The sequence below is a fragment of the Chelon labrosus genome (assembly GCF_963514085.1).
Source record: "Chelon labrosus genome assembly, chromosome: 15".
NCBI classification, from domain to species: Eukaryota; Metazoa; Chordata; class Actinopteri; order Mugiliformes; family Mugilidae; genus Chelon; species Chelon labrosus.
In genome coordinates, this window is record NC_140348.1 from 15289381 (window position 1) to 15311640 (window position 22260).

At 45.0% G+C, this 22260-nt stretch overlaps 1 protein-coding gene across 1 annotated transcript; it reads right to left on the reverse strand.

Moving 5' to 3' along the window:
• Nucleotides 1-878: 878 nt before the first annotated feature.
• LOC311500564 (zinc finger matrin-type protein 4) lies at nt 879-21933 on the reverse strand (the record flags this gene model as incomplete). The annotated part of the gene is made up of 5 exons (XM_084562055.1): nt 879-1407; nt 8313-8570; nt 11546-11723; nt 18474-18566; nt 21823-21933. The coding sequence occupies 5 exons, from the start codon at nt 21931-21933 to the stop codon at nt 1307-1309; spliced, it is 741 nt and encodes a 246-aa protein (XP_084418181.1). The 3' UTR covers nt 879-1306.
• Between the last annotated feature and the right edge of the window lie 327 nt (nt 21934-22260).

Consider the following 22260-nt stretch of genomic DNA (forward strand, 5'->3'; position numbering starts at 1 on the left):
TTTTCAATTATTAATAACGTAAATTTTTAGATCAATAAATACCAGCATTTGGATTTTAACCTCGGCTTAAAGAAAATCTATCCTGTTATTTACTTTCTCTTTCTTTCTCATCCTCCTTCTCTCGCTGCCTCTTTCATCCTCGTTATCGCTGTTGTTTTTCTCACTACACCCACCATTCTCTGTCTAAGAGTTAACTTGTTTGCAGAAGTTTGGCGTGTGCAGCCGAGACAAGTTATGCTCTAGGGCGGTTAAATACAGAAGACTTTTAGCTGCCTCGACCCTCTACAAAAAGACAAAAGGGTGAAAAAAACCCAAAAACAACAACAGAAAGCTGCAATAACACTATTATAGCTTCCAGCCCACTTTTATCTGACAAGTATTACATTCATAGCACACTTAATTTCCATTACTTTGCTTTAAATTTGGAGAGGAGCATACATCCACCAGCACGCAGCCAAACTGCCTATAACCATGCTCGCAGCTATTTCACGGCAAATGCATGAAATTGTTAACTGTATCATATCAGAGTCTCTTCCTGCCGGTGGTTATAATTTCCAGCACGCGAGCTGTGATTACATTTTCTAAAATCAGTAATGAAAATGACCAAATGTGATCGTGCTACTTTCATCCTTTACAATGAATAACTCCGTATTATTTCTACCGTATTACTGCAGTCTGAGCCATACTCATCTACATGGCTCACTGTTATGTGTACAGATATTGAATAGCCATGAATCCCGCACGTTTTAACACTTACTTACCTATTAGGCATAATATTATGACCGCCTGCAAAACAGTTGTGACTCATCAGAGAATGGACATGGGCCTTCTGAGGGTGTCCTGTGGTGTCTGGCAACAGGATGTTGTTAGTGGGGGTCTTTGGGTCCTGTGGGTTGAGGGGAGGGACCTCTGTGGATCATCCCACAGATACGTGATCAGTTTGGGATCTTGTGAATTTGGGGGCCAGGTCAACACCTTGTGCTGTTCTTTGTGTTTTTTGTAGTTGTTCCTAAAACATTTTTGTGTGTGTGCCTGTGTCAGGCTGCATCCTGCTGGGGATGGCTGCTTCCATCAAGGAGTGTCATTGCTGTGGGGTGGGGGTGCCTGCTCTGGTCTATGTTGGTGCACCAATAAGGTCCAAACGTTTCCCAGCGTAACACTGCATTGTCACAAGATGAAACATTGTTGAAAGAAGAGACCACGAGAGCGACGTTCACATCTTTGTCTGATCTTACACATCCACGTGCCACAGCAGCTGCTGCGTGACCACCCATCTGGTCATCCAAAATGCTAAGTTTACTCGTACTCACTTGTTCTGGTGCTTGGATCCCTGGAGGTGTGCATGGTACTGCTCGATGGAGTTGAGGACCACGCTGCAGACACTGCAGGAGTAACTACTGCGCAGCCCTGCGGAGACAAGGAGGCAAAACCACACAGGTACAACTGTTACTGTGAGGGCGCTTTTAATAAGAGTGGTTCATAATCATCCTTAAAAGCTTGCATAATTGTCATCATCCGGATCACAGGCAAGGAGCAGCGAGGCAAGCGTGAGAAACAATAAAAATCCAAACTGACACTAAGTAACAGTCTTATTTTTACGCCGAGCAGTGCAGGGCAATTTTCTTAATTGGAGTGCATCTGGAAAGAGATTTGATTTGGCTAATCATTAGCAGAAAACCGGTTACATTTTTAGATCCTTAGATCAGCGCCTTCTTCTTCACTGCGCCTATGTGTGTGTGTGTGTGTGTGTGTGTGTGTGTGTGTGTGAGCGAGGGTGAATTTTTAAAACTTGAACTTCAGCAGAGTTCAGCAGAAGAATTGGGACACTATGAAAAAGAAGAGAGCAGCAGGTTTTGTGCGATGTGCGAGTGAATATGGCTGCGCGCGTATGCACATTCTCATTCGGTTGGTGAATGCGCGCTTCAGATGGTGCAGATCAGACACAGATGTTAACTAATTAGAGGGTTTGCAGGTGGTCGCGATGAACACCCAAAAATAGATGGATGAGGATGGAGATACTGACGGAGAGGGGTAAGAGATTTGGGGGTGGGGAGCTGGTGAACAAGTGAAAAGACAACATTTCTGGAGGAAAAAAAATGCGGCGCGTGTGTGAAAAGATGTAGGAGAGGAGACGGATAATGAGTTATCACACTGCAGCAGAGATGCAGAATGCATGCTGGGGTTTAATGACCACAGAAAACATGATGTACGTCCACCCCCAAAATCCTCTTACCCGCGTGGTAACTACAGCATGGCAGCACCGATTTTTAAACCTTCTTTCTTTCATGAGGCCAGGGGAAATGCTCTCTGTGTCCGCAAGGATAGGGCAATCAGCAACGAGGCATAATTGGCCGCGTATTCTCTGTCAGGGATACAATGAAGTGCTATTTTTGCTTTCTCACATTTGGCGCTCTGCGGAGCCGTCACTGCGAGACTGTACCCAGATGAGAGATGATCAACCTTGACACTTGTATGACAAAACAGTCGAAAATTAATTGCTCGAAGCCTTTTCCCCCTCAGCTTGACCGCGCCTCCCGCCCCCCTTTGATGGTGCATCATTTTTGACGATGAGTGTGTAATTTTAGGTGCGTGCCGCGGCTGAAAGTGGGCGCCCGCTCGGCTTGTGTGTGGGTGCCCTTTTCTCCGCTGTCATTACTGTCCTTGAGATTTATGACTTGTCTGTGCGTTCCATCACCTTTTGACCTTCTCTGGTGGTAATTGGTGAAGTATGGTGGGAGATGAAGTTGTAATACAGTTAGGAGCGGTTGGAAGTCATTTTGGACTGGGCACGAGCTGCATAATGTGGCATATCCACTCCCTGTTGCCTCGAGAGTCGCTTCGTCTGTTTCCGGGGTGATTAAGGACAAGCAGTCATTTACAAGAAAGCCACGAATGAATTGGTTGCCTGGAGTTAGCACTGTCCTAGCTTAAACGTTGATATTTTGCATCTATTAGGAGCTAATAAATAAATAAGTCCGTGTGTATGTGAGAAAGAGGGAAAAAATCTGCCAAAACGTCATTACTTCTGTTCGCTCGAAATGAAAAGGCTATTAATTGGAGAGGAGATAATTTGGAAAAGAAACGATAAGTCTCTCTCATTCTTCCTTCCTTTTTCTTCCACGTAATTCTATACTGCCGCAAGGATTACACAAAGAGGCCTATTCTTGTACATGCGATTAAGTGTGCTTCATGTGTGTGCTTGTGCAGACAAAGGCAGCCTCCTCGCTTTTACCCTGATTGATGTCACCTCCCCGCTGCCTGGCCGAGTAGCACGGATGCACAATATGCTGCAGTTTGTTTCTGTGCCAGTCTTTTGTCCACACACACACATGCACCGATACTGTGTTTTTGGTTAATAAAGCAGTTCTGGCGCAAGGCCACGCTGTGCCCTAATCCATGTTAATTACATGCAGGGGAAAGTGTGCGCGCGACGCGCAAGTGACAGCACGGAGCTCGGGGTTGTGAATGTGGGTTTTTTTTTTTTTTTGGGAGCCTGAGCAGTATTTGTGAGGGTGTTCTAAGCCTTGTTAATTACACACGAAGACATGCCAGGGAGAGAGAAAAGACCGGCCGAGATGAGCTGAGGCGGTGGGTGTGGAGCTGTTTGTGGCTGCCGATAAATGTACAGAGCCTTCTGGCTTTGCTGGTATGTTGAGCCTAAATGCTTGTCAGAAAAGTAATGAGCTACGTTTTGCGCTCAGAAAGTTGAGGGAATCGTTTAAAGAGCCTTGTGGCGTAGAAATTCCTCCCACAGTTTCGGTGGCTGATGTACTTAAACCTCGGCTTTTTCACTTTGCCTCGGCTCAGGCAACGTTAACGACCCATTTGGAGCATGATATTTGTGGCTTGTGCCATTAGGATGTTCTGCCAAGCTGTAACTGCAGCTCCTTTTATTTGTGGGTCTCGGAGGGATTTCAGGTAGCGGTCAGAAGTGACGTTTGTGAAATATAGTTTTGTGTGGACACTGCTGTTTAAAAAAAAAAAAAAAAACGGGCCGGTTTTAATACACAGAGGGAGGAAATTATCCTTAAGCACACTGCACATCCACTGATCATCAAGTTACATATGCATAATTTCAAAGAGTTGGTTTTGTTTTCCTCTCCTGTCCTATGTGGCAACCCAAAATGTCCCTGTAAGGTATTCGTGTGTAATTTTATTCATAGTGGGGTATTAGCTTATGGAGTTCTTACTATCTCAGAGCCTTTGTGCCGTGGTACATCATTAGTTTACCAATGGTGCTTTGCGAGATTAAAAATGAACTGAATCCAAAAAGAAGCCCACTGAGATGCAATCAAAACCAAAAGTCTGCAGCAAAGGCTTGACAGTGCCTCTCCCAGGAATATATCACAAATACCACGGCAGAGAGGGGTTGAGCATTGGGCGATTGAATCCAAGTGGAATTTCACCAACAAACTTTGAAGGACTTATAGAGAGACTAATTTGTTTTGCAGCCAATGTGACAGTAACTGGAGAGACCATCTGTTTTAGACAAAAAAGAATTAGCATACACGAGGCACGTTCTGCTTCAGTTCATTAGTTTGTGTTGTATGTTCTTTGTCCCACTGCAACCGACTAGTAATTCTTAAACTTATTAAAGCTAATGAATAAGAAAGTATGAACTTTCTTTGACCGGTTTAACTAATTATGCCAAGTACAGCAGCAATAATCAGCTTATTTTCCATGGGGACGCAGTAGAAACTAGCTGTAAAGACATCATAACTGCATAATTATCTTAATCCTCATCAACCCAATGGTAATATAGTTCCTTACACTTTCTTCCCCCCACCTCTGACAGAGACGGCACATGCTGCATTTGGAAGATGTTGCTGATCATTTAAATCCCATATTCTCTTTGCTTTAGCTCTGTTTTTGGCCTCCACCAACCCCTGAGGGACATTTCCGGCTCTTTAGCTGCTAAATGCTCCGCTACATTCACCGGGGAGCTGCTAACTTTGTCTAATGCTTGCAGCTGGACAGGCAGTTGGTTTAGCGTTGGGAGGAAACAGCTGTTTGCTGTTGTCGGGTAAAGACACAAGAGGCGAGACTGAAGCAGGACGTTCAAGTTGGGCTGTTAAAATGGAAACGATGAAGTGGAAAAACGCTAAAATGGTCCATAAAGCTGAAAGGAGTCGGGTGATAACTCTTTATTTGATTATTCTCTACAAATTACCCATTAGTATATGATTTTCAAGGCCTGGGTCTGTAGTTTGGAACGTTTTCAAGCATAAAAATGAGATGCCAATTTTGAGTACGTTACACTTATTTGATTGGTCCTCCAAAAGTGTTTAGTTTCGCAGATCTACACTGCCTGCAATATATCATGTGCATGTATGTAGGCTTGATGTGCGACTGTGTCAGAGTAAATGCTGTCTCACGGGAGAGGAGGTCAGCTCCGTCTTACAACTCAACCACAGCCATCAATTACACACAATTTTCTCTCTGCTTTGGTACTTCATCCTCTCTCGGGTCCTCTCACACAAACACCGAGACGCACACGTGCTCCATTCCTAGACGCTTATCTCACCGCCTCTAATTCTCCCCTCAGTCTCCAGAGAGTACAGACAATGCGCTGGCTCTGTCTTGAGGGGCTTCTCCCCCCGTCGTGATTTATGTAAAGACGCAGCCGAGTCGGCCGGGCTCCATCCCTCGTCTGCAGCCACCCCCCCACTGTATCTACTTCACCCACCTCCGCGATACATCTCCAAGGGTTTAGTCTGGCACCTAGCCGTGCAAAATCACCCCTGTGCCCTGTCTGTGCAATTACTCCAGAAAAAAGAAGAAAAAAAAAAAAACACATTAAAGTACAGTGTCTGCACAAATGTCTTGGGGGTTTTGTGACATTTTTTGGTTATGGGCAAAGGAAGGGATAAGTAAAATAAAGGTCAGCATCGTGAATAGGACGCTACCGGAGAAATACAGTAGTTTGGAGGGAGAGGGAACACTGACGTGTAAATAATTCACCTGTGCCTCGTGGGGAGCTAATGAGGAAGACAGATGAGACATGACGACAGATCGGGGTGTATGCACACACCCATTCACACGCAAATAACTACAGCAACGACCGACGACGGGGCAAGCAGCAGGAGGGCGGTGAGAAAATGAAAAGGAAGACGCAAGGGCAGAGATAAATCTGCGTTTGGCTGAGACTGAATTCCTCATTCATAGCAAACCCACCCCACCCCACTCCCTCGCCCTCTACGTGTCTCTCTTAGCTCATCCTCCACCTCCCGTTCGACCCTCCCGGTGAGATTACACTCGACACACCTGTGACTTCACACCTGAAGTGGCGATAAAAGCCAATCAGACGTGAGAACCGCACCAATGGAAATGTGTTGAACTGAAGAACAAAGGAGTCCTGACAACAAAATGGTTCTGTGTCAAACAAAGTGATTCAGACTAAAGGCGCTGGAACAAACACATGATTGATGGCACATAAAATAGATTGTGTCAGCTCACTTAAAAATCTTAGACCAGTTCAATGCCCTTTGCAAGAAAACACGTACTGTAGAAGGGCTTGCAGTCGCTCTTCACCAAGTATTTCTTCGATCAAAAATAAGAAGCCCCCTCTTTTATATATTTACATATACACGCCGAGATTTGCAGTCAAAATCTTCCTCCAAAATGAAAAACTGAGAATGTGGGATCTGGGTCACAGTGTGTGTGGATAGAGGACAATATCTAACGTGACACCGCTTAAAGCCTAAGAGCCAGTGTAGGCGGCGACATGAGTCATGCTTTTAATGTGATTGGCTCCTTGAGATGATGGTTTGTGTCACGGCACCTGGAGCGCGTGCGGCGAAACGGCGCCGGCTTCGCCTCTCAGAGGATTTGCATGTGTTTGGCTGAGCCTGCGTGCGTTTCGAGGTGCTGCGCGGCACTCGTGCGCATGTTGTGCTGCAAGCTGCCGTAGCACGATGCGACATGATGTCACTCATAGGAAGCAGAAATGGAAAGGCGGACGCTGTGCCAAAAACTAGATTTCGAATTTTATTAGAATACCCTGCTGGCAGGAATGCAGGTTTGAGCATGCAAAGCTGTGTCCTCTGCTACATTTGTGCATGGAAATGATGGTAGTGTGGGAGAGAGTTAAGGAGCAGGAGACAGATGTAGAATAAGAATTAAAACAGGACTCGCCATGGTAACTGTTGACTTAACATCCATCTCATGTGTCTCTCTGTGCGGGAAATATCAGTGTATACAGTAATGTGCTGTTATTTAGCTGCATGAGCCTTTTCCATTATCTCTCAAGTATGCCGCCATGCCAGCAGAGTTTTTTTTTTTTTCTTTTTACATATTGCAATGCCAGCACTAACAAGTGTGAAATCTATGCTGTAATATGAGCAATCCGCGACCTCAGACGACCGACATGGTAAGTCAGGCTGGCAAACGGAACGAGAAACGCGTCCAAGCTTCAACCGAGATTCTCAGCCGCTTGCGGAGAGGGGAAGCGTTTGCTCGGGTTGATGGATGATCGCGAAAGATTGCTTACCCACTAAACACCTTTTCGCGGAGTGCTCAAGTGATTAAACGTTACATTTCCTTGAAGTTGAAACGGGTCAGGTGTAGTCCAAAAAAACGCTGCCTGCTACGGTTACAGCGACGCAACTCGACGCCGCTCGCTAATCACCCGGTGCCTTTCAAACTCTACACCCTAGTTGCAAACGTACGCTTCCTAAAACCCGTCCGAAGCCTTTAAGCCCAAGATGACATGTCTGGAGTAATTTCCTGAGACTTGACTAATCTCCCTCAGAGCCACAGACGACATATGATAGAGGTATATTCACTATAACTTACTCAGGCTGAGATACTTGTGTATGATATTTAATTTACTATGTGATTGATTATGACGACCTCCCCCTCCAGAACTATAAATCTATAAATACAGAGGTTTATAGAGGTAATTCCAGCCATCCGTAGGACTTTCATTCTTTATGGATTATATAATGGGATAGAAGAGGAGGTTGAGCTAAGGGAGATGCTCTTGATTGATTTAATTCAACGTAAAGGGTTCATGGTCAGAGAGTCGTCATTAATATGGAAGCCATGTTTTAAACCAAGTGTAAGGTAGTTTTGATCTTTACAGTAACTGGTGCAGACGCTGCTAATTTTATCTAAGATTAACTGGTGTGGGTTGCCTCAGTGTAACGTGTGAAATGTACACCACGCTGAAAGACATACGAACATTTCAGACGCCTCACTGCCACAGATCTCGCATGTGATCCAACACTTATCGTCTTTCTTCGTACAAAGTCGTAACACCCTTGCTGCCCTTCATTTGTCACTTGTGTTGGGCTGGGCGCCAAGAGGCTGACCTGTGCTCTCCGTGGCATCCAGACTGCCCGCTAGCTGCTCCAGGAGGCGCGCCCTGGCCGCGTTCCTGCGGTGCTTCTTGCCTTCGTAGTGCTGCTGGGCCATCAGGGGGTTGTTGAACCAGGCTCCACACAGGCAGCAGTACTTCCCAGCCTCTCTGCCACCGTTCCCGCTGACCACCGCCATGGGCCAGGGTAAGGCAGGGGGAGGAGGGGGGCACGAAGCGGGGTCCGTGGGCAGCGGGGTCGAAGGGGACGAATCTGGGGGAGGGTGTGGAGACACAGGAGTTAAGAGAGGAAAACAGAAGGGAAGGGAGAGCGGTGGAGGATATTACCGTTCATTCAAATGCTAATCGAGATCTAATGCAAAAAAATGACACGAGATGAAAATATTTTTCCCGAAATTGCATTAACATGAAAATGTGACTCATTCACATTCGTTCAGACGCTCACACGCGTACTCTCACCCACAGATGAAAAGAGGATACGTAGACATTTACATTTAAAAGCTCTGGATTTAGATCAAACTGAGAGCAAAGAGCAAACAGAGTGCGTTAGGACACATCTGTGGAACATGGCTGAGGGTTAGAAAGAGGCTGCCTGCACTCCAGGGTCTAGAGACCGCTTTCTACTCGCATCCACTACATTTATCAACCATCCCGTGTTATCTTCCTTCAGTCTCCTCTCCTCCCTTCTTCTCTTCTCCGTGAGAGATTGAAGAAAAAAGAGAAAAAAAAAAAGAGAGAAATGGCAGACTTCCAGGTGACCTGCTACTCGTGACATGACACTGGTTACCATGGTGATTGCCCATTAATAGCCAACAGGCACTGACATGACTGCAGGACGCGGTTGTGGCTGCAGCAGTGAAGACATGCGTGCGTGCGGCTGCACGTGCACCCGTGTGTGTGTGTGTGTGTGTGTTTGGGTGGCGGGTTGAATGTGTAATCCACGCTTGAGAAAATGTGTGTGTTTGTGTGTGTGTGTGCATGAATGGCGCTCCAGAATAGGTTGCTTGCATGTGTAAGGTGCAGCATGTGTACCGACGCAACCTCCTGAGGGTGAGAGTGGGGGGGGGGGGTCAGGTTCGCAGCCAAATCGTGTGAGAAAGCCGATAATGCCAGATGGCGTGTCCAAATGTGCCGATTCGCCATCCGCAATGTGTCAATGACTAGAGTTATACCGACTGTGACTACGCAGCCACGATGCCGCACGTTCAGACTTTTTATATGACAGATAAAAACCCACTCACACATGCTGTGTTAAGCCCAAATGAGTCATATCACTTATTTCACTTCAACCATCAGCTCGCTGATCACAAATGCAGGGAATGCATGAACCGTTGACCAGTGACCATGAGTGTGAGGTGCGTTCGTTTGTGTGTGTTCTTTTATGTGTGTGTGTGTGTGTGTGGGCCTGTGTTAACTTGACTCTAGCCCTGTGAGCTGATTGGCTACTCATACCTTGATGTGTCTTCGGGCTCTGTTCACATAGTTACTGTATCTATGGCTGCGTCTCTGCTCATCTCGCCAACCACACCCACTCACATTCCCTTTGCTTGCCTTCGCCACACTATCATCTCACTTACAGCCTTGTAACCCTCTTACTGTCATCTCATTATTATTATTATTATTTTATTATTTTTTTTAAAGGCAAAGCCATCGTCAATATCTGCCGTGGCGTTCATGTGCGTTTGCGTGTGTGTGTGTGCCCGTGCATGAGTGAAGCTCCTCGGCTCTGACAGCTCAGTGGAGCTGCACGTGGTGAGCAGCAACAGTGAGAGGATCCTCTAATGTATTTCTCCTCTCCGTCCCTTGTTTTCCCACCGTTTCTCAACTCCTGACTGTGATCGCTGCACGCTGAAGCAGAAGTAAGTGTTTTTCACGGAGTGGGGAACAGGGAGTGTGTGCGATAGTGTGTGTCTGTAAGAGGAGGAGGTTGTGATTTGAAGTGTGTAGGGAGGGGACACAGGTACAGCCTCGGCTCTCCACCTCTCAAGGGCCTCTCCAGTACATATGACCCCTGCTTTTTCTCTCTAAGCTGTGCGGTTTGTGTGTGTGTGTGTGTATATATTCCTTTTTTTTCTGCATGTATGTTTCCTGAGACCCAAGTGAACGCCATGCATGCATCCTGCTTTTGTGTGCTTCTGCCGATTTTGTGTGCATGTGTGTGTGTGTGTGTGTTTCTGCTCCCATGTGCGCCCAAGCCTGTCAGCTTGGCTGTGCATCTTCCGTGGAGCGCTCATCTCAGAGCGATCATGAAGGGTACTTTTGACTTTAATCTCTCCTGAAATCCTCTTCTTCTCTCCCAGGTCACTCCTCTTGTTCTTTGCTCTCTTGTTTAATTTCCTCCAGGTCCCACTGTCACAAAACCGCGGAAACTCCACGGCAGCGGCTTGCGCAGAAGTGACACTTTCCCGAAGTAGGCCAAAGTTTAGCAAAAGTCACTCAGGGGCTTGATTATAGCACTCCATTTTGTAGTGATTGTGCATTTAGAGCTCTGTGAATTTTTCCCTTTGAATCCAATTTGAATCACATTATGTAAAGCCACTACTGGAGACAACTCGCCAGCAGAGTCGCACAAAGACAAACGCTCATCTTTAACAATCACGGGCATGAACAAAAATCAAGTGGTGGATGTCTTGATTTGTTAAGGACATTTTTTTTTTTTTTTTATTAATCATAAGAACTTTATGAATTACAAGCTGTCTATGTGATTTCACCTTCAAAGTTTCGATTCATCGCACAGATTCACAGCCTGGGCGTGTTTCCGCAACCATGGCTAAAACTGTCCAAACCCACTTCAGAAAGAAATATATGCTTTGAACTAAAAGTAGCTCTCGATTCAGTGATATGTGTAGCAAAAAAAAAGCAGATATCCGGATCGAATGAGTGCGTTAGTCGGTTAGATGACTAAGCTGAGTGGTCTTCTTTGACGACAGGCTCTCTGTGCAAACATCAACACTGAAATCTGATAGAGGTATCGATTAGCTGCGGCTGAAAGTGCTGATCATGAGTCGGAAGATTAATACATCGATTCTAAGTCTGACCTGAAGAGAGACGGATGAAGACAGCTTACTCAGAGTATCAGTTTAATTCTCTATTTTCTTTCCCAAACTCAACTAGGTCACTGGTGTCAGTATGAAACGGCTCTTAGCAGTTTGATTCTTAGATGTGTGAGGCTCATCTTATTGCTGAAGTCTAACCCAGATAGGAAGACAGGTAGAGTGTGCTAGATACCTGTGTTTGTAGGACTGGCCATAGCTGTGGGTAGGTTGGTCGGCTCCCCGAGCACCAGGCGCACCCTCTTGGCATGGGTTTTGCCCTGGTAGTGGGACTGGGCCACAATTGCGGAGGTGAAGAACATGTTACACAAGGTACAGCACTTGTTCCTGTCCACTTCTGTCTCTGCACAGTCCTACAGGCGTAGAAGAGGGAGAGATGGTAAGAGAGAGAGAGTGTTAGTGGGGGTGAAGAGAAAATTAAACCACATGGGAGGAGAGGGTGAGCGAGGTGACATAAAAAATAAGAGGCTGGTGGAGGGGAAGAAAGAAAAGGATGTGAAAGGAGAAGCAGGGAGAGGTAAAAGTGAGAAAGGGGAGAAAAGCAAGGAGAATGGGAAATGAAAAGATGTACACTCCGCGCTGACCTCACTGGGCTTTTTCTCCCTAGCGCTTACTTTCTTTCACACACACACACACACCCACACACACACAAAGGCAAAGAGAGGGCAGATCAAATATTCATCTGTCTCTCTGGGCTGAGATTGTGGCTAGGCCCTTTCACCGCTGCCGGTTTATTACTAATGATGAGAGGGAGTTGCTCCCTGCGGGAGAGAGGCAACGCAAACCAAAAGACCAACCGCCTGATTGACACAAGTGCACAAACACACTCACACACCACACGAAGTCATGTTTCTGTCATTTCAGATGACATTGACTCACAAGAAATTCCTGGAAACTTGCTGAATTTACCACTTGTAACTTTAACTTATCACGAAGTGGATCCAAATAATGTGTTTGCGTGAACAGATTCAGGCCCACATAACAACTAGTGAAGATCATGCTAAAATATGCTGTAGGCTTCATGTCAGGACGTCATACAAAACTCGTGATGGACTGTGTTTGACCTGTACGGTCATAAATTGTTCAAAACCTGACAAAATCAGAATGAAGTACAACAACATGTCACACGTAGACTGCAAATAAGCCAACCAAGGCCACCAAAGCACATTTATTAGATAGTAATATCTGTTTTTAAAAGAGAAACATAGATACTGTCAGTATGTGTCCACATACTCGACTCGTGTCTTTTGTTGTAGGTCAAATATAGATATAACCACCTAGTTTTACAAGTGAAGCTAATGCAATGTTGGTGGTCCTCTGGAAATACTTGACATCTCTGGTCTGGAGTAATTGACAAGTTCCCCCCTCTGTCTCCAAAAAACTCACAGAGAAGACAACAGCCAAATGTCAAACTCAAGGCTTTAAAATGGCAGCTGCAGCTATGCCCATCTTTTATATACAGTCCACGTTCCAGTTTAAGGAAATCTAAATGTTGTGCAGCATACAATAGCGTTTTAGGTTTTCTGTGTGCTTTGACCTTTTCGGCATCAGCTTAGGGGGAGGTCCTGTCCTGTTTCAATTCATGCACAGGGTTGATGTCAAACAAATTACTTTCTGAGTTTGTTGTAGTGACCTTAACTGGCCGGCACGAATCTGTAATCCTTCAGTACAACTCCCTGACCGCAACTAAAAGGAAGCAAACCTCTGCATTTGTCCATTTTTTTTTTTTTTTCATTTTGTGGACCGTTCTGTCAGAGGAGTGGCAGCTCATATAGCAGCATAGAAATGTTGTACTGTGTTTGTGTTACGTGTATACACCGATCAGCCAGAACATTAAAACCATGGACAGGAGAAGTAAATAACACTGACCGTTTTGTGACAATACAATGTGAAACTTTTGGACCTGGCATTCGTGTGGATGCCATGACATGCACCACCCACCTAGACCAGATCAGACACCCCCACCACATGATCCAAAACTGATCGAGATCTGTGGGATGCACTGGAACAAGTCGGATCCACAGAGGCCCCTCCCCTCAAACCATAGGACCCAAAGACCCCCACTAACAACATCCTGTTGCCAGACACCACAGGACACCCTCAGAAGGACCATGTCCATTCTCTGATGAGTCACAACTGTTTTGGAGGCACAAGGGAGACCTACACAATATTAGGAAGGTGGTCATAATGTTATGTCTGATCAGTGTATATGCCACATACTTAAATATATAAATTAAAACACGGACAGTCTTTTTAAAGAAAGAATAAGAAAAAACAAGTGGACATGTTTTGTCTTCTTCTCACTGTTCACACTAAACCTCCCCCTACTGTCTGTTCATCCAGACTTTCTTTCTTCTTCTTTTCACACCAGAACTCTCTTTAGTCCAGGTGTCAAATCGAGTTGGAGGAGGAGAGAAACCTTGGTCTCTGCACGAGAGTGCAATAATGGAAAAGTGTCTGAAACACCATATCTGGGTGTGTGGGTGCACGCTGTGTGCCTCAGTGTGCGTGTGTGTGTGCGATATGTCAGCCCTGGTTAGCATCACGGACAGTGGATGTGAGAGCTAAGGACACCTTTACCTTCCAGGCTTAGCTTTGTCTCTGAGCTGTCCCATATCCCTCTTTCTGTTTTCTTCTCCCTCTCCCTCTCTCTCTTCGTCTCTTGCCTTTTGCCTCCCTGCCTTGCCTTCCCTCTCAGGCTTTTTTTTCTTTCTCTCTCCTCTCCTCTCTTCCGTCCATGCATCCTCCCTCCCCCTCTGGGCACCAGTCTCAGTGACTCTGTGTGTTGTAGGATGAAATATTTATCTGTATTGGCAGGCCCTCGCTGCCCCCTCCCCTAGCCCCCATCTCTCGCCCTCGCCTCCTCACCTCCCCCGAGTCTGTCCCTGCTGTGATCATTTTAAAGGCTTGCAACAAGCTGTCCAGGCCCCTCTACTCCCACACCCACCCCCACCCACCCAGCATCACCATTAGTAACTCCATCTAAAACGATGCTAGATGCGCTCTAAAAGCACCGCATTGTCTCCTCAGCCGCATTGTCTCATGCTGAAAATGAAAGAAAGTCTATTTGTTGTTATTGTCAGTAGCTTTGTATGTAAAATGAATGCAGCTTATCTATATTTATCCCATGATCTTTATTCATGATTGTAGCACAGTAGAGACAATGCCCACAAGGACAAGTCTCTCTTCTCTTCTCTTCTCTTCTCCCTCATTACCACCTCTACTACACCTCTTCTCATCTCCTTCACTATTTATCCTATTGTTCTCTCATTTCACGTCCTCCTTTTCCTTTTCTTTCTACTTCACTCCTTGCACCGGCAAAGCTGCTGGGATCCTGTTGTACCCTTGTTGTACTAGGATATATGTGGACCGGTGTCCCACAACACTTTTTTATTTTTTGGACTTTGGACAAAAAGCCTGCGCTGATATCTTGGTGGCAGTCTGCAGTGGTCTCACCTGTCAAAACACACTGGATAGTAAGAAAAAAAAAGAAGCATTCGACAGAGATTGGGACCGAAACACAAAGAAGCATCGACTTGAAAGAAAAAGACAGATGTTACACCAGGGATTTAGTGACAGCATGGGGAAAGTTTGTCCGTGTGTGTGTGTGTGTGTGTGTTGGGGGGTGCGCTGGTGACTGGCATATGAATAACTGTCAGCCTATTACGGCTGCCACTCTACTGAGCCACTTTAAACAATAAACAGCATCCCTGACTCACTGTTTTCCCTCCGTCCGCCTGTCTTAGTCAAAAAATCATCAGCCTTCCCGCTTCTTCTTGTTTGATTTATTAAATGTCCCTCTTCGCTCATTGCCGTGTTCCTCTTTGTTGTTTGGTCCCTCTCCGTGTCTACCTCGATAAACAGGTACGCATGCTTGCAACGAGGTCGCACCCCGCACATCTGTCGAGACGGACGCGCGGGGTGCGACCTCGTTGCAGTGCGTGCCTGTTTATCTGTTTGCTGCCTGCTCGTGACGTCTGTATCGCAGAATATTTTGTGTTTGGGAGGCTTCATCCTTCTCATGCACCTAACAATAGAATCCTAATTAGCCGTGTTTATCTTCCTCTCCTTCTGTTTTGCTCCTTCTCGGCTCCTCCTTACTTCTCCCACTGTTCTGTGTTGAGGCGCTGTCGGAAACACTGCTAAATATACACACGGAGCAGCACGGGGAAAGAGACACTCTCGTTTGGAGTTTTAAAAAAGCTCTGAAAGTGTAAACTGAAAAAAGCAACAGTGCAAATATAGCACTAGAGGAGAAGATAATAATAATAAGAGAAAAACATTTTGTCATCTCTTGGCCTTGGTGCAAGTGGAAAACTGCAGAGACCCGAGAGAAAGGGTGGAGGATAATGGAGGAAAAAAGGATCAAGTCTCCTTGCCTTTCATCTGGGAGCACCTTTATGACCTACTTTCTCTTATGTTTGTTCTGTGACAAACACTTTCACCTACACACAACAACAAAAAAAACCTCCAGGCATGGCATTTTACACTGGCATTTCATACACTCCGCAAAAAGCCTTTTTCCTCAGTTCCCATCGGACTGCACCACGTCAATCAGTGCAGACACAGACAGGCAAACTCACTAAGATGAAGTGCAGCGGGGAAAAAAATGTGCCAAACTTCCCCCGAGAGGAGAAAAAAAGATGAAAGAGATGGAAAAAGTTTATTCCAAAAATTGAATCGTGAGAATTCAATCTGGGGAGATGGATTTCATCTGTTCTTTTTTTCGGCATTGTCAGAAAATCAATGTCACGTCTCCGTGTGAAAGGTTACGAACAAAACGCTGGCTGTGGAGCGCGCGGTGCGTTACAGTATGGCAGATGAGTGTGCGTTTCTGTGTGTGTGTGCGTGCGTGACCTGCTTATGTGTGTTCGGTGTCCCATATGAGGTGAGAGCCAGGATGGGCTGAGTCATGTCTTATTCACTTAGGGAGACAGATGGAGACGCAGGTGTGTATATTTCTACAGTAGTGTGAGAGTGTGTTTGTAAACCCATAAGACCTTGACGTGTTATTTCTGGAGTGTTGTGCACGTGCATCACCTTTGTGCATCATTGTACAGCTACACCGATCAGGCATTACATTATGACCACCTTCATAGTATTGTGTAGGTCTCCCTTGTGTCTCCAAAACAGTTGTGACTCATCAGAGAATGGACATGGGCCTTCTGAGGGTGTCCTGTGGTGTCTGGCAACACAGTGTTATTAGTGGGGGCCTTTGGGTCCTACGAGTTGATGGGAAGGGGCCACTGTGGATCATCCCACAAATACTTTCAATTTGGGATCTAGTGAATTTGGAGGCCAGGTCAACACCTTGTGCTGTTGACAGATGTTAAAATTAGAGCAAAAATCCCGCCTCCAGTTCTTGCTACAGAACAGACAACCACTGTCATCCCCAACCATTTTGTTACCCATACTCATTTGTTACCACAGTTTTTTTTGTGAACGTCCTCTTTCCTCTGAGATCACGTGATGTGACACTGTGATCTCAGTAACATCCTGCAGTGTGTTTTACGCTCTTATTTTCAGAATCACGTAGTGAGAGTATTTCTCCTGTTGCACCAAGATTTCAAAATTGGGTAGGATTGTAAAACTTCTGCAGTCTGAGCCTGGCTTTTAAAATGCACCCCAGAATACAGCTGGTAGCTTTAATTTCACCTTTAAGTGTTTCGTTTGTCTCCTGATGTGATCGTTACAAGTTATTTACAACCTGACCGTACAATTCAGGACTGATCTGAGAACAAACTTTAGGCTGAGTAATGTTAATAGATTTTAAATACTCAATAATAAAGGAAAGGATGTGAGGAAATGCTGGATGCCGCTGTGGGGGAACAACCTCATCCACAGACACAAGGAATTCCTCGTTATAGAAACATACAAATACTACATCCAGCTATTACTGAAGAGCATAAAAGTATTAATATGTGGTTTAAAGCGGGACTGCTGTGTGTTTGACAACTCCACATGGTTGTTCTGGCTCTAGTGTTTGGAACTGTTAATCCGTGCCTGTTTTTATGCTTTAGCCTTGCTGGATTTAATAGTAGAAAATGAAAAACCTTTTAATCTGCTCCCTCTGAAGATGACTGCTTGCAACCCAAAACTTAAATTGTTGGAGTTTTCAGCTCTGCGTTCCTCGTTTGTCAAATCAGACCTGAATTCTATTACTCTGGGGACGTTTGCAAATATTTTGGCTGGAGGACAGAGGGCCATTATCGTACCAGTGGAACTAGCCCTGCAGTGTGGCCCAAGGTGTTGGCCGTGGCAGTGCACCTCTTCACCTCGTCTCGCCTCTCTCTCTCTCTCTCTCTCTCTCTCTCTCTGCCGCAACTAGATTTGTCAGTTAGCTTGATAAGCTTTATTTTTCCACCAGCTGTGTCCTCTAAGTGTGTGTTACATTTATTCCACGTGTGCGTGTGTGTATGTGTGCACTTTACGCCACGGGGGACAAGCCAGATAAATGGGGCTCACAATGAATGTACTATAATAAATCTCCCTCTACGCAATAGTTTATTACACGTACACAAAAAACACAAAGTCTAAATTTAATCAGCAGGAAAATAACAGTTGATGCTTCACGTTGGAACAATTTACCGTAAACGCGCGTGCAGCCTCAGCACTTGAGGGGAAAATGTACAGACGCGATGGCCTACCTACCTACAGGACATGCACACAGACAGACACACAAACACTGGTAACGCACTGACCTCCTTAGCCACCGCCTGCAATAGACAGATATAGAGCTGCTTGGCGGCATCTGCCTCCACTAAATCTTACCAGAAACACAGCTTAGGCATAACCTCTCCTGGGAGAATTATAGCTCACAACTGCACACGGATCAAACAAATATTCCTGTGAGCACTTGGCTTCAACGGTCAAGCCTTTGCAAGGATTAGGCCGCGGCTTGCGAGCCCAGGTTTTTGTCATCGATGTATTTTAAAGGATAAATTCCCAAATAATTGCCCCTCTATCCGTGCCGGTGCCTCGGCTTGTACTCAACTGTGACATGTGCAGATCTTTAAATCATAAATATTAAAAACAAATCTCTCGTTTGGAGGGAGAAGATGGAAGTAGTGACACACACACACACACATTGAGTGAAAGCATACTGGGTTATCTGGCCTCAGTCTTTTGGAAGGTGGTCCTCCATCTTCGGGGTGAAGCATGTAGAACAGGCGTACCTTGTTGGCATGTTTCTTACTCTGAGGGAGACACACAGGAAGACAGAAAGGGAAAATAAGAAAGTCAGCAAGTGAAGTAAGTTTTATTTTATGAAGTGAGCCAAGTGTGTGTGTGTAAAAAAGAAAAAATCAATGACTGTCACTCCACCTTGGCAACTCGCTCCAAGCTTTTATCTCTGTTTCGGCTGATGATGCTAGCAGACACTTTGCCCCCGGGTAGGTGACTAATGGTCGGGGCCTGCCTCAGCTTTCTGGAGCTGAGTAAGGTGTAGAGTAAGGGAAGTGGTGGGATGGAAGTGGGCGGTGGGGAGGGAGCGGGGCACTTTGCTTTATGTGCACTCACTGACTCCTTAAATTGCTAAAGGGTGTGACGAAATAATTTGGATGGCCCAAATGACTTTAAAATAAATACCACATGAAGAAGGTGAAACTTTTAGCCGAGTCAACACCCAAAATAATTTAAATGAAATTTGTCTGCACAGAATTAAAATAATAATTTCGGGTAGTCGTATCGTCTTTTGTGCTTGTTATTCATTTGGCATTTTCACCCGACCGCAAAATGTGTGTTTGCTGGCTTTAGACTATAAAGACTATAAAAAGCAGGCTGGCGTTTATATGAAAGGACAGTGAACTGTCCTTGAAGCTGCTAACTGTCACTTTAATACCGAACGATGTAAATCACTGGACACGCTGCCGGCAGGAAGATCGGTGAATGTGTCCAGACAGCTCTGCGTGTTTGTGTGCGAGGTTGACACAGCTATCCTCCTCCGTACATATCATTTTATTGGCAACCTCTGGCCTTCTCTCCCTCCCGCTATATAACACCTATCATTATATTTATAAGTTCCGCTGATGACGCCATCGGAAAGAGTGTCTCATATGGAGGTTATAGACATGTTGTTTGTACCACCGAGTGCTGGGAGTCAAGATTGTGGACTCTAGATGGATGAGAAGTTAATATTAGAGGTGGTTTACCTAATTTAATCCATATAAAAGGTGGAGTTGTAGGTTCAGATCATGACTGAGCAGCACAAAAAAAAAAAAAAAAGCTAAATGTGGACAAGATGCTATATTGCTGCTGCTCCAGTGCTTAGATTAGATCCTTTGCCTTCCACCAGGAAATGACCCCCCGCCCTCCAGCCCCGTCTCACTTGTCAGACGACTGTTAATGCATTTTGTCAGCGCTTGTGTGTGTTCGTGCGTCCGGGTGTACGCTCGTGTTTATAGGTGTATAAATGGTCATGTAGATGATGGCTCTGGGATATGGGCTAAAAGCAGGACCCTGTGTCACCATGGTTACCCTGCACTGACCCTCAGCGCTCAGCCTACTCTAATGGACTACGTGTGTCTCTCTGTCTCTCCTCTCTCTGTCAAAACAACTTGGAGGAGACAGACAGGGCAGAGAGTAACTATATCAAATAGTCTGCCACATCACCCTGGTGTGTTTGTGTAAACATGTAGAGAGTTTAATGTGACTAGTGGGGCCTATAAAATAAGCGCAGGCTACCCTTTTTGAAAACATGGCGTTCTTAATAATGAATTCCTTATAATAATAAACCTTTCTTCAGCCTCTTGTTTGTCTGCCATAATTTACCCACAAGCTGTAAAACCTGAGGAGGAATTCAATGAGTTGAACGAAGTTCACTCAGCGATTAAATTAAGTTTTTAGGGATACAAAACCTGCATATTAATAGAGTCCGTGCCATGCATGCTAACTTTAGTTGAGGAAATTACACATTTTGGAAACTGTTGTCGTGGGTTTTACATAAAGTAAGCACTGGTTGTTTTTTTGTTTTTTAAATTATAAAAATGATTCTAACCAAGCTTAGTATATTTAGTCATTGCAGCAGTTTTATGATCTAACAAAGTCACTGAGAGAAGCATTGCATATTGTCTTTGTACTGGCTGTAGCTCCAAGTTATTCATGTTCAAGTTATCGACTAAAAATACCAGAAGTTTATTTGATTCCTTAATTTATCTAAAAGCGATTTAATTTAACTGCAATAGATTTGTAAGTTCACACCACTACCTAAGCATAAATGAAATAAAAAAGGATTTACACGACACAAGATTGCGTTTGATGGTATTGGGATAACAAATGTGGATTTTGCATTGTTTTATGTTGAAATAACAAGATGCATTTAAAATGACTTAGCCCTCTATCTCCAAAGCTCTGCCACATTTAAGTGTGTTTTGTGAATATTTGAAGCTTTTGTAGAACTTGACAGATGACATGACGAGACAGATGGTATGACGCTGCGGTGCATCATACCATGACGTGTTTGCACTGCAAACAGTACATTAGCCTTCTACCTACAGTATCAGGTGTCCTTTCATGCTTGTTGTGTCACCATATTTGGCACAGTTTAAAATGTTCTCACACAGCAAGTTAAGCAACGGCTAATTTTAATATCAAATATGTACAAGGAAGTAGAAACCAGCGCATTCAGAGGGGATCTGGAGAATTCCAATATTTGAAACCTACTACATGTCCAAACAGCTGAATATCCGAGTCCAGCTCGACTGTCCTGACTAAATCTAACATGCCTTCAAATGATTTCTTGCCTTGTTATTTTGATCTGCTGACCCCTGTGGAGACCTTTACCTACAGGTGACAGTGAGGACAGGCAGTGACTCAGCTTGACTATTTGTCTGCTCCACTGGGTGTTTTTGTCTTGACTTGGGATGAGGGACAGAAATAGATGACTGTCAAGCGAATGTGGTCGGTACACATGTGTGCAGACACATACACACTGTCGCTGTCCTTGCTTAACTCTCTAGATAAGGGCCTTGTCCTCATTACTCTGCTTGTTAATCCCAAATGTGTCTTGTAATCAAGAACAACCTCAGCGCAGTGCACAAATGCAAGCGCACGTTTGGATGTGCATGTACACACACATATAGATCACAGTTAAATAAAGCAAGGGTTGATTATTTAATGGCCATCCATTAAATTACTCTTAAAGAGTCGGCGGAAAGGTAGACTACATTAAAGTGTGTGTGCACGTTTGTTTGTGTGCAAGTAACGGGCATTACCATGCTGCATTAAGTCTATGTATAATGGATGAGCTCTGTTTTTGAACGGCACAAGCACAAATTGGTACAAATAAGGCTGTTGCAGAGTATACACTGCTGGAATCTGCGAGTGAAAGCAACAATCATTGCATCATTCTTTTGTTTTTGTGCATGAGAACCTTTGAGAGTTCTTCGACGCGTACGTGTTTACCCCTGAGTAACCCGACGAAATACCTCCAGAACTGAGAAGAGACGGACTCACCTCATAGTGAGCGGTGCGCTGGGACTCGGAGATGAGCTGGGCATTGCAGATGTTACAGTAGCTCTCTGTGAACAAGCCTCCATCCACGACGCCCGCCGACTTCATCTTCATCTGAGACTATACGCAGAGACAAAACACACACCCAAACATATGCAAATATGAATGTGATTAAGATGCAGAGTGGAATAAAATGTCAGTGAACCTTACAGCGAGTGTTAGAGGTGCATGAGCTCGCAAATATCTTATCTCAGTTTAGAAGTGGCTTTCCATCGGAATGACAAATTCACAATGACAGCTCAGCCCAAAACATGGTGATCCTCTCTGTCAGAACGTCCTCTCATGGATGATTTTGGCTCCACTCTTGGAAATAGTGGCCTGAGGCTGTGGCTCTTTCTTTTTTTTTTTTCTTTTTTTTTGAATCACTTGGAATCTGTGATC